The 12,466-nt window shown below is 40.6% G+C and overlaps 1 protein-coding gene across 5 annotated transcripts in view; it reads left to right on the plus strand.

Moving 5' to 3' along the window:
• The first annotated feature begins 2,350 nt into the window (after nucleotides 1-2,350).
• The window catches only part of LOC126638136 (ubiquilin-1-like), a 37,317-nt gene continuing 27,201 nt past the window's right edge, over nucleotides 2,351-12,466 (plus strand). For 4 of the 5 annotated variants that reach the window (XM_050311782.1, XM_050311783.1, XM_050311781.1 and 1 more), the window contains exons 1-2: nucleotides 2,351-2,628; nucleotides 10,311-10,462. In XM_050311782.1, the coding sequence (XP_050167739.1) occupies nucleotides 2,470-2,628; nucleotides 10,311-10,462 (311 nt within the window). In that variant the 5' untranslated portion in view covers nucleotides 2,351-2,469. The remainder of the gene's footprint in view (nucleotides 2,629-10,310; nucleotides 10,463-12,466) is intronic. The other variant, XM_050311780.1, reaches the window with a different exon arrangement.

Here is a 12,466-nt window from a genome sequence, read left to right on the forward strand (position 1 = left end):
TCTGGAGTATTGTGTCCAGTTCTGGGCTCCTCAGTACAAGAAAGACAAGGAGCTATTGAAGAGGGTCCAGCAGAGGCCACAAAGATTGTGAGGGGTCTGGAGCATCTCTCTTATGAGGAGAGACTGCAGGAGCTGGGCCTGGTGAGTCTAGAGAAGAGAAGAGAAGACTGAGAAGGGATCTCAAATATAAATATCTTGGCAGGTGCCAAGAGGATGGTGCCAGACTCTTTCAGTGGTGCCCAGCAACAGGACAAGGAGTAATGGCCATAAACTAAAAACACCTCAACATGAGGAAGAACTTCTTTACATTGAGGGTGGCAGAGCACTGGAACAGGCTGCCCAGGGAGGTTGTGGAGTTTCCCTCTCTGGAGACATTTAAAACCCACCTGGACACGTTCCTGTGTAACGTTCTCTAAGTGACCCTGCCTTGTCAGGGGATTGGATTAGATGGTCTCCAGAGGTCTCTTCCAACCCTAACAATTCTGCGATTGTAGTGTAGATATTATTTTTAAAGTTTTTCAGTTTTTAATAATTTTTTAATCTTTTTTATTAAAAAAAGTATTGAATATACACATTATGCTATTTCCTATATGCATTTAAAACTCAGAACAGCTGAATATACCAATATAAAGCTTCTTTATCAGAGCTCTCTGAGCAGAGAAGTATTTCATTCATATGTAATTCTCAAGTAGCTGCTTGCCCTAAGCCTGCCTTTCAAATCTGTGCTGTGAGAATCCAGAGTTTGAAAAGACAAATTTAAATATACAAATATAGTTTTGAAAATCACATCATTAAACTTTCTAGATATTTATTCATTAACTTTACTTTCTTTGCTTATTCACGAGGTAAAAATATTTGTGTAACAGTATATATTAATTCAATGTTCTGGACACTATTTGAGATATATGGTCTAAACTTATTTGTCCCCGATGACAGTTATTCTTGTATATTACATATAGAGTTAAATGACAGCATCATCAGAAAGTGTACATGATTCATTAGGAAAAGAGGACTTGCTTATGGAGCTATAAGTTAACATTCAACATTAACTTTTAAAAAGTCTTTCCAACCAATCTTGTGAATGTTCTGTGCATCTAGAAAACATCTAGGAAACAATATTTTTCTTTGAAAGCCTCTAGGTAAACACAGCTTTGGATTAGGATGTGTTACTCATATAATTTAAAAAAATCCATGAGGGATACATGTGGACAAGTAGAGGCTTGTCTGAACAAGGAGTGTTCCCCAAGCAACTGACCCCAGACCCACTGATTGGAAGAGACAGCAAGGGGCAGAGCTTGCACCAGGCAGCACAGGAGATTTAAGCAGGGAAAAAGAATCAGTCCAGCTGATTGCAACAAATGAGCACATATATTCCCAGCAGGCAGGCATGCGGCAGCATGGTGACCACCTGGCAAAAAGCAGTGTTCTCTGCTTATCCTGAGCTTCTAGCATCTAGGAGAACCAACAGAGCTGCACAGACAGAGATCCTCAGAGCTCCTACTCAAGGATGCAACCACCCAGGTTTCTGGCTGTGGGATGTGTGAAGGGATATTCCTAGAGGTGGAAAGTGATTGCAAGCAAGACTGTGGGAGCTGTGACCAGATTGATGAACTGCTCTGCTTGGTGGCTGAGCTGCATGAGGAAGTGAGCAGCAGACTGAGGAGTATTTGAGAGTCTGAGAGGAAGATTGATCAATAGAGCTGTACTCTGCCATCTATGATGCACAGAAGCCTACTTGATGTGGCCATTATGGAGGCAGGACCAAGATCTGCTTTGTGCCAGAAAGAAGGCAGTATCACAAGGGTGAAGGAGGGGTGGAAAAAGGTTACAGCATGCTTCCATAGTAATTATAGTTCTAAAGTAGTAAAAGGTTGTTATTTGAGATATTAAGTTTTACCCTTAAACTGATGCTAAACAAGTAACCTAGAAGCAAAAGTTAATTTTATGATCTCTCTTTACATAGGTTCAGAAGCTGTATGTAATTTTTCTCCCTCTTTTTAATATGAAAGTCATACAGGCCATGATATGGCTTTGTTACTTCATACAATATCATTGTGCATTGTTATAAGCAAGTAATAGTGTAATTATATGTAAGACATCAACACTTTAATATTCTAAAACTGATAATAACATTTTATTGTATTTATTTGGATCTTCAGAGTACTGAAGTCACCTATATCGAAAATAAATTTAAAACTTCCATATGGCTGTTTAAGGAATTATTTGTTACTGTCTCTTTTTCAGATTTAAAATCTTCCAACTATCGCCCCTAGCGTGCAAGCGCGCCGTAGGTGAACTCACGCCCCGGGAGACAGCTCCCCCTTTCTAGTAACTTCCCCGATTCGGATCGTCATCAGTGCGCGCCGCGGCTGAGTTGGGTTGTTTCTGTCCGCCGCTTTAGGACTGAGGCCGCGGCGCGGAAGACTCGCCTGGAACTGTGTGGTTGGAGCGACTCGGGCCCTACCTGCCATGTCGGATAGTGCGGAGAGTTCGGCGGAGGCCCACAGCTCTTCTGAGTCCTCCGCTCAAGGCTTCGCTGCTGCCGAGCCGCGGATCATCAAAATCACGGTGAAGACTCCCAAGGAGAAGGAAGAGTTCGCTGTGCCCGAGACCAGTAGCATCCAACAGGTGAGGGGTTGGGGGCGGTGGGTGGGGAATGCGGCCAGGGGCAAGAGCCTTGGCCTGTGGTTTCCACCTCCCATGCTGGAGGGTGAAGGCCCTTCGCGATGACAAAGCAGCTTCTGCTTATCTGAGCTGTTCTCAGTGCTGTTGGGTGAGTATCGGGGCTGACCCGGCCTTGTGGAGGGCCGCTGCTAACAGGCTATTGGGAGTGGTGAAGAAACCTTCTGCGTCGTCTCCTCCGCGGCTCCTCCCTTTTGCGATTCTGAGAGCCGGCCTGGGAGGTGGACGTAGCTCGTTTCATAATTCTGAGTTGCCCTGCTGAAATGACTCGATCTGGCAATAGGAGGCTCGCTGGCTAACTAGTACAACTGTAGAAAACGTAGTCACCTATGTGGCGGCGCTATAGTGTCAATAACTATCTTGATTTAATATTTGCTTTAGAAACAGCAAGTAGGCTATGGTAATGATATCTTAATTTTAGAAAAGCCACGTCTTTAGACTGTACAAAACTTCCACTACAAATAAAGCACAGCTTCTGCCGTGCTTCAATGTAGTAGTGTCTGATTACTCTGAATTGTTAGGGTCTTTGCTTTGAGTTTCTATGAAAGTTAGTATCTCATTGTGCCTTTGTTTCGAGAGAAACAGTGGCACCTACTGAGGCCTTCCATGGGAGTATTTACCAGGATTTAATTAGTTTAGATTGGGAGGCTACAAATCATAGGAAAGGTGTGGTCAAAACATAAGGCAGATATCTATAAAGCCACTCTCTCCTACTTGTGAAGGATGTAGATACTGCTATGCTAAAATACTTGAAAAGGTGAAGGTCCCTGAAGGATATTTAGAGCTTACTTCATTTTCTATAAAATTTCTCAGTGAGTGTGTGCAGCTTGACATCATGTTATTTTTTTGTGCAGTTGATAACTGCGAACCTCACAAAAATGATTACATATATAAGAGTGAAATTGAAATGTATTGAAATGGAGCTTTACATTGTTAATTGCTGATGAGTCAGAAGAATTTGTTTTCAGGAGGGGAATGCAAAACGTGAGTTAAAAAGCTCTGAGTGATCTTCTAGCCAGGGTGTGCCACCTAATTTTAAAATTCTTTGTTGTTGCATTTTGGTTTTTTATATAATATGCTAGTTCTAATGTAAAGATCACATTTGACCTGAAAAGCAGTTTGATTGCAATAATATTGGGGACTTCAGGAATTGTAACTAAATTAATTTAAGATGTAAATTCATAACATATCTAACAGCATGATTTCAAATGTGAATCCCAATAGGAATATCAGGTTTTTCTAATAGATGGTTGTCTTAAAAACTGAAATAGTTATGCAAGCTAACAAAACCATATTTTTTTACTGAAAAAACTAATAAAAATTAAGTGATTAATAGAACATATTGCTTTAAAATATCTTCATTGTTTGTAGATATCTTAAACTTTAAATATTGTCTTGGTGTCCCTTTGAGCTGATATTAACAGATTAGATATGCAGTTGAATTTTCCTCTGAAGTAAGACTGCTGCTGCCCCTGTAGGTCCACCATTTGCTTTGATTTCTGCACAAAGTTACAGCTAGTACAAAAAAATATACAAGACTGTAGTGTGACTAGAATTTGCTGTATTTCTTAAACAGTCAAAATAAGCTGTTGTTAATAAAAACAAATATGTTGCATAATAACAATATATTGGCATAATAACAATAGATGTGAGGTTTCTAGAGCCAGCCCTGAAAATAGATTAGCCTCAGATAAACAAATTGAGCATCTGTTCAAATGCATATGGGATCAGCAGGTGGATTGTTCTGTTGGTATAGGCAAACTGACAATGTCTGCCCTATTGGAGGGGAGGAAAGGTCTAAATTCATACAACCTAATAGCTTTTAGTTTGCTGTGTGTTCCTGTAGCTAATAATATCACTTAGCGACTTGGTTTTGTTTACAGTCACTTCAGAATACAGCAAAACAAAAAAACAACCCTAAGTCTTTTAGATAAATATTTTGGGTTATCTGGCCTAAATTTAGGGCTACACAAAGTGTATTTTATGTTTCTCCACTGATGTAAGTCAGGTTTGCAGCAGTTCAAATTTGAGGAAGATTTTCCTATGTTAGAAGACTTCAGTAACAAAGGGTTTGTTATTGCTGATCCTATGTTGGGTCTCTAAGAACAGGCAGTTATGTAGGTTAGAATGGAAAATAACCCTCAAGTACCAAATTGCTCTGGGAGGTCAGTTTATTGTAAGTGCCTCCCATCAGTCTTTATTTTCCATGGAACTTATTTGATTATGTTGAGCACAGCTTGGTTCAGTATTAGGACAAGGACCAAATATTTGCTTTCTTGAATTGGTATGATACTGAACTTGCAGGCCCATACACTGCTCTGTTCAAAGACTTCTATTCATGGTAAGTAAAGATGAATACCTATAAGTCTACTAGTTTGAAATCCCAATATGCAGGAGACTAGCTCAGTTAGCTCTGCTTGTCTTCCATTTTTTTTTTCCTTTGTTTTATTTTATGGGGTCTGTGGGCTTGACTTAACTGTGTTTTGGTAAAACTCATACACAGAGAGAGTGGGCAGTCATATTACAGACTACTCATGCACTGCTGTCTCCTCTTAGTGAATGGCTTTAATTCATTGAGTGATGGGATGTTGGAACCAATTCCATTAAAAGCAGCTTTACTTTCTTAATTTAGTTTGTTTACCCTGTAGGCATTCTTGGAATGCCAACATAGCAACAATGGCAAAGTTCAAAATGTTATTGTAATTGATTTAGAGTTACTATCCACCAGCACGTATGCAGACTTTAAGGTATCAAATGATGCATTTTGTGAACACTCTTAGAGAATAACATTGATTGCTTTATATTTTTAATTATTAGGCTAACAGAGTTTGGATATAGCAAATGTATGTTATTAATTTTAAAAGCCTGCAGTTATTGCAGAGAATTATTGTCAATCCTATGATTATCTGAAAATTTCAGGATAATGTCTGTTTTGAAATGTTAGTGAAATCAAATTTCATCCATATAACCATAGAAAACAGTTTAAATTATTTTTTCTCTATTTTTATTTAATGTCAACCTTTCTTCAGTGAAGAATATAGTTTTCAGTAGTAATAAATTATTATCAGCATGTAGTATATTTTTAAACTAATTATATACCTGTACTGCACTGAATTATAAATAAACTCATCTACTGAACTATATGTGTAAATGTATACATTGTGTTGGGACTCTGACATGATCTGGTTAGAGTTCTATTCTCTGTTTAAAATTTGAATAAATATTATTCTTGAAACTCTAAATCCAGAAATCCAGGTTTTCAGATTTGTGCCTGGTTTTTACAATCACAAGTTGGCCGTGTTTGGCATATAAAGTTCATGTGTACATGTTAAGGAGAGCATTGGGTGATTTGATAGTAGAACATCTTTCCTAACTTTTGTATGCTTTTAATATTTCTTATAATGTTTTATTTCATAAGGACAACTTAATATTAGTTCTTTTAACATAACCAGTTCTGTCTTGCCTGTAGTACAGAGTTTATCGAATGGTATGACCAAAAGAGGTTGGAAATCACATAGTCCAATCTGTTGTTCTTTTTTAATATGATGATCTATCTTTCTGTTGGCACTAAAGGAACTTGAGTGCAGGAATTGTTAAAGCATTGGTTTTTTTTACCATCATATATCTCAGTGCACTGAAGCACATCAGTGATACATCTGTGTGATTGTTTATAAAATCAACCTTGTAATATGCTCTGATTATTCATAGAATCATTGAGGTTGGAAGGGACCTTCCTTCTAGTTCAACTGTCAACCTCACAGCACTATAATCATCCCTAAACTATATCTCCGTGTGCCACATCCAGATGCTTCTTGAACATTTCCAGAGACAGTGACTCCACCACCTCCTTGGGCAACTTATTCCAATGTCTGACCACTCTTTCAGTGAAAATTTTTTTTCTAATATCTTATCTGAACCTCCCTTGGTGCAACTTAAGGCCATTTCCTCTCATTCTTTCACTTGAGACATTTCTTTGAAATAAAGAAACCCTGTTTGATTAACTATTCAGAACTTGGAGAAACATCTTTGAAGTCAACCTTATAATGGTAATATTTAGACTTGCAAGCATTCTAGAAAGCCATTTAATCTGTTCCTGCCTGAAGTAGATTACTTACCTAAATTATTCAGACATTGCAGTGGGTTTACCTTGGCTAGCCGCCAGGTGCCCAACAAGCCACTCTGTCACTCACCTTTCTCAACTGGACAGGGGAAGAGAGAAAATACGATGAAAGGCTTCTGGGTCAAGATAAAGATAGGGAGAGATCACTCACCAATCACTGTCACAGGCAAAAAAGACTTGACTTGGGCTAATTAATATAATTTATTGCCAATCAAAGTCAGAGTAGGATAATGAGAAAGAAGAACAAATCTAAAAACCATCTTCCCCCCCACCCCTCCCTTCTTCCCAAGATCAGCTTCACTCCAGACTTTACCTTTTCCCCCAAGCAGCAGAGGGGGACAGGCGATGGAGGTTGCAGGTCAGTTCATCACACATTGTCTCTGCCACTCCTTCCTCCTCACACTCTTCCCCTACTCCAGCATTGAGGTCCCACCCACACGACACAGTCCTTTACAAACTTCTCCAATGTGGGTCCTTCCCACAGGCTGTAGTTCTTCACAAACTGCTTGAGATTAATGCTGGGAGAGGTCACTTACTGATCACCATCACGGGCAAAACAGACTCAAAGTGGGGATATTACTTAAATTTATTACTAACAAAATCAGAGCAGGATAATGAGAAGTAAAATAAAACAATGCCTTTCCCCACTGTGCCTCCCTCCTTCCCAAGTTCTCTCTTCTCGCCCCCAGTGGTGTAGGGGGATAGGGAATGGGAGTTATGGTCAGTTGTTTCCTGTGGGATCCCTCCCATGTGAGACAGTCCTTCACAATCCTCTCTGGCATGAGTCCATCCCACAGGCAACAGTTCTTCACAAAACTGCTGTCCCATGGGTCAGTTCTCCATGGGATGCAGTCCTTCACGAATGAGCTGCTTCAGCGTGGGTCCCCCACAGGGCCTTAAGTCCTACCCAGGAAAAACCTGCTCTAGTGTGGGCTCCTCTCCACAGGCTGCAGGTCCCTGGTAGGACCCTGCTCTGTCATGGGCCTCCCACGGGGTCACAGCCTCCTTCAGAGGCTCCAACATAGGCTCCTCCATGTGCTGCAGGTGGGTCTCTGTACCCTGATGATACTCCATGGGCTGCAGGGGGACAGCCTGCTTCACCATGGTCTTAACCACAGGCTGCAGGGGCCTCAGCTCCAGCACCCAGAGAACCTCCTCCCCCTCCTTCTGCACTGACCTTGGTGTCTACTTTGTTGTTCCCATGTTCTCACTCCGCTCTTCCCTGGCTGCAATTTTCATCTGTGCAATAACTTTCTGTTCTTAAATATGTTATCGTGGAGGCATTACTATCATTCCTAATTGGCTTAGCCTTGGACAGCAGCAGGAAGCCCGTCCTGGAACTGGCTGGCATTGGCTCCACCAGACAGGAGAAGCTTCTAGCATCTTCTAACAGAAGCCACCCCTGTAGCCTCCCCATTACCAAAACCCAGCCACAGAAACCCACTATACCAGGACAGGGTTAATTTTTGCAGTAGCCATAAGGGGGCATGGCCAGAACCCAGAGGTTATTCTATATCCCCTCAGTCATTGCTGGTGGTGGAGGGAAGGGAATCTTCTAGGGAGAAGGGGTCTCTTCCAATCAGGGTAGTGTGGTTGCGGTCGGGCTGAGCCAGGCTCCGCAGTGAGCATTTTGCATGTGACTCACTCTCTCTTTTTTGTACACTTTGTTTTTAATATTGTTGCTGTTACTATTTTTTTCTTAAATCTCGTTGCCATTTCCAGTAAATTGTTCTTATCTCAACCTGTGATCTTTACCTTTTGTGCCTCCAACTTTCCTCTCCAGCCACACACAGGGGGCAGGGGGAGGTGGAGTGAGCAAGTGGCAGGGTGGTTTGGAGAGTCTCAGTGGGAGCACTAAATTGGGGAGTATTATTGCTAAACCATGACACCAAGGTAAACCCACTGCAATGACTGAATAATTTAAGTAATCTACTTCAGGCAGGAACAGATTAAATGGCTTTCTAGGATGTTTGCAAGTCTAAATGTTACCAGTTTTCATGGTATAGGAATGGTGTTCCCCAATTTAGTACTCCCACTAAAAAGACCATGACCCCTCCTCTGATGGGAGGCACAAAAGGCAAAGATCTCGGGTTCAGATAAGAACAATTTACTGGAAACAGAAATAAGAAAATGAACAGTAACAGCAACACTATTAATAACAAAAGTATAGAAAAGAGAGGGTGATTCACATGCAGAAATGCTCACCGTAGACCCCGGGCAACAATGAAAAAATAGCAGACAGCTTTCCCCCTTCCGCCACACTTTCTCCACCAGAAGCCCCGACCTTCTTGGTTCCTTCCTGGAAGCCAGAGTCCCTTACCCCCACCCCTGGCAATGACTTGAGGTGGTATAGAATAACCTCCTAGCCATGCCCACATGGCTCCAGGCTCTGCCCCCTTACAGCTACTGCAAAAAATTAACTCTGTCCTGGCTGGAACCAGGACACCAGTATAAAGTTGACTTAAAAGATGTTTCTCTGAGAACTGGAACCAACTCTGTGTGAGCAGACTGCTAACTGAACAAATGCTACCTGCTACCCAGGCACAGAGATTTCCTACCTCTGTTGTATCTTGGGTTCATTTTTTGGGGTTCTGTTTTGTCTCTTACTATACTATAAACCTTTTCAATTAGGGACTTGCCTTCAGAGTAATAATACAGTGGGAGTTTCTATTTTGTTTTTATTTTAGCCTTGTCTCTTATATAATTATTTAATAATAAGTCATTGCAAGATAAATGTTTGGAGTTCCTGTATGAGAGTTCACTAGGATGTTTGGAATACGATTCTTCTAAAAATCAAGTTGACTGTACTACTTGAAAAATGTTAAATATTGTTAACTTCTGGATGACTTTCCAAATGCCTAAGATCTGTTCAGAAACATTTAGTCTACTGACTAGTCACGTTGAACAAATTTATTTGATTTTCTTATATTTGCCTTTCTATATTTTTTTTTTCTGTGAGAGTACTTTCATGTAGAATAATGAATCTGAGTAAGAAGTCAGTCAAAGCATAACATGGTTGTTATTGGTTAAGAAGGCAGGAGGAAATACAATTGCTTTTCTGGGTTTGGTTGTTTTAATCAAGGTATGATTTCACGATCAGCTGAACTATGTGTCTGTTCACTATGCCCTGGGCTGGAAGCACATTTTATGTAGCTATCATGAGTTGGATGAGAGAGCAGAGTGACCCAAGAAATAATTTTTGACTGCGTGTAAAGGATTGCTAGTTTTGACACGTGAAAGGTAGCAATAATATGTCCAAGAAGAAAGGATACTGCTCCTTTCAGTATCTGTACAAATTTGAACTGAATTAACATAATGTTTTGTTGCATTCCCAGCATGTCAGCAATGGATTGTTTCAATAGCATGTTTCTAGGTTGTATAAAGCAAAACATATTGTGGAAGTGGATTAATATAATAAATGTGAGCAAAATAGTTCTGCCTCAAATTATTAAAAAAATAATAGTTCAGTATTCAATTACATAACTATATTATATTAACTTTTGTTTAGTTCAAGGAAGAAATCTCTAAGCATTTCAAGTCCCACACTGATCAACTTGTTTTGATATTTGCTGGAAAAATTTTAAAAGATCAAGATACTTTGATTCAACATGGGATTCATGATGGACTCACTGTTCACCTGGTCATCAAAATGCAAAACAGGTAACCTGACTGATGATGAACAATCTTATTTTTACCTCAAAGTAGTAAAAAAATTTCTAACGTGATAGCTTTCTGGTGGGCAAACCTAGGTTAGACTAAAATGTTTTCAAAAGCAGTGCAAATACTCCTACTATTAAACAAGAGAAGCAACCCCAAAATGTGTACGGTTGTGTCCCTAGATATCATGCATACACTTTTTGAAAGTTAATGTCATCTTCTAAACTGAGCCATTACTATTAAATCACTTGAATTGGCTTCTTAGTTGTAGTTGGTGCAGAATAGCAGTCTGAATACAATCTGAACAGTCCTTGATCTGTTTCACTGTGTGGTAGCATCCATGCTTATGCCCCTACAGTAGACAGGTGTGGTGAGCATACAAATTGGGCAAGCAGCCTCTAGTGCTTGTGCTAATTTATGATGGCATTAACTTTGTGTAACTACATTGTTACCATGCTCTTACAGTATTAAAGAATATTGAATTTCTGATATTATTCTAGTGATAAAATAAGACTTTAACTTAATTTGATGTTCAGTGGGGTGACCTACTAACGGTATGGTATGGAATAGATCCTGTATTATAGATCTTGGTAGCCTTCTCTCCTTTAAGGATAGTATAAAAAGATGTTAACAGTTGCAGTGATACTCATCCATTTTCTTAGTGTTAGAAATTACTGTTCTGAAGAAGTGATGAGATTATAGATATCTGAGAATCACAGCATGATAGAGGTTGAAAGGGACTCTCAAGGTCATCTGGTCCAACACCCCTGCTCAAGCAGGGCCACCTAGAGCCATTTGCCCTGGAACATGTCCAGGTGGCTTTTGAACATCTCCAAGGAGGGGGACTCATCAAACTCCCTGGGCAACCTATTCCAGTGCTCAGTCACCCTCACAATAGAAAAAAAGTCTTTCCTTCTGATCAGAAAAGAACCTCCTATGTTTCAATTTGTGCCAGTTGCCTCTGGTGCTGTCACTGGGCACCACTGACAAGAGCCTGGCTCCATCTCTTTGCACCCTCCCTTCAGATATTTATATACATTGATGAGATCTCCCCTGAGCCTTCTCCTCTCCAGTCTAAACAGTCCCAGCTCTCTCAGCCTTTCCTCATAGAAGAGATGTTCCAGTACTTTCATTATCTTTGTGGCTCCTTGTTGGACTCCCTTTAGTATGTCCATGTCTTGCTTGTACTAGGTAGCCAAGAACTAGTCACAGGACTCCAGGCGTGGCCTCATCAGTGCTGAGTAGAGGGGAAGGATGACCTCCCTCTACCTGCTGACAACACTCCTAATGCATCCCAGGATACCATTTGCCTTCTTTGCAGCTGTGGCGGGTTGACCTTGGCTGGACGCCAGGTGCCCACCCAGCCGCTCTATCACTCCCCTTCCCAGCCATAAAGGGGAGAGAGAATAAGATGGAAAACAATTCGTGGGTTGGGATAAGACAGTTTATTAAAGCAAAAGTTTGCACACACAAAAGCAAAGTGAAAAATAATAGGATTAATATTCTACTTCCCATCAACAGTGATGTCTGGCCACTTCCCAAGAAGAAGGACTTCAGCTCATGTAATGTTTTTTTAGCAGGCAGCCATTGGAAACAATGAATGCCCCCCTTCCTGCTCCTTTCCTTAGCTTTTATACCTGAGCTGATGTCATATGGTATGGAATATCCATTTAGTTAGTTTGGGTCAGCTGGCCTGGTTGTGTCCCCTCCCAGAATCTTGCCCTTGATTGGGGAAGAAATGTTACACTACTGGTGCTGTGCTCAGCAGTAGCCAAAACACTGGTGTGTTATCAACACCCTTCTAGCTATCAATGCAAAGCACAGCACTGTGAGGGCTGCTATGGGGAAATGAACTCCATCTCAGCCAGACCCAATACAATCTCCACCCCTTATTCCATACCATTTGCACCATACTCAGATCCCACATAATATATATATATATCTTCTATCTCCCATAGTTTCACAGATATTATTTTTTCCATTTTATGACCTTCTTCCACCCCTCCA

The sequence above is a fragment of the Myiozetetes cayanensis genome, unplaced genomic scaffold, assembly GCF_022539395.1.
Source record: "Myiozetetes cayanensis isolate MyiCay16 unplaced genomic scaffold, myiCay2020 scf165, whole genome shotgun sequence".
Classification (NCBI taxonomy): domain Eukaryota; kingdom Metazoa; phylum Chordata; class Aves; order Passeriformes; family Tyrannidae; genus Myiozetetes; species Myiozetetes cayanensis.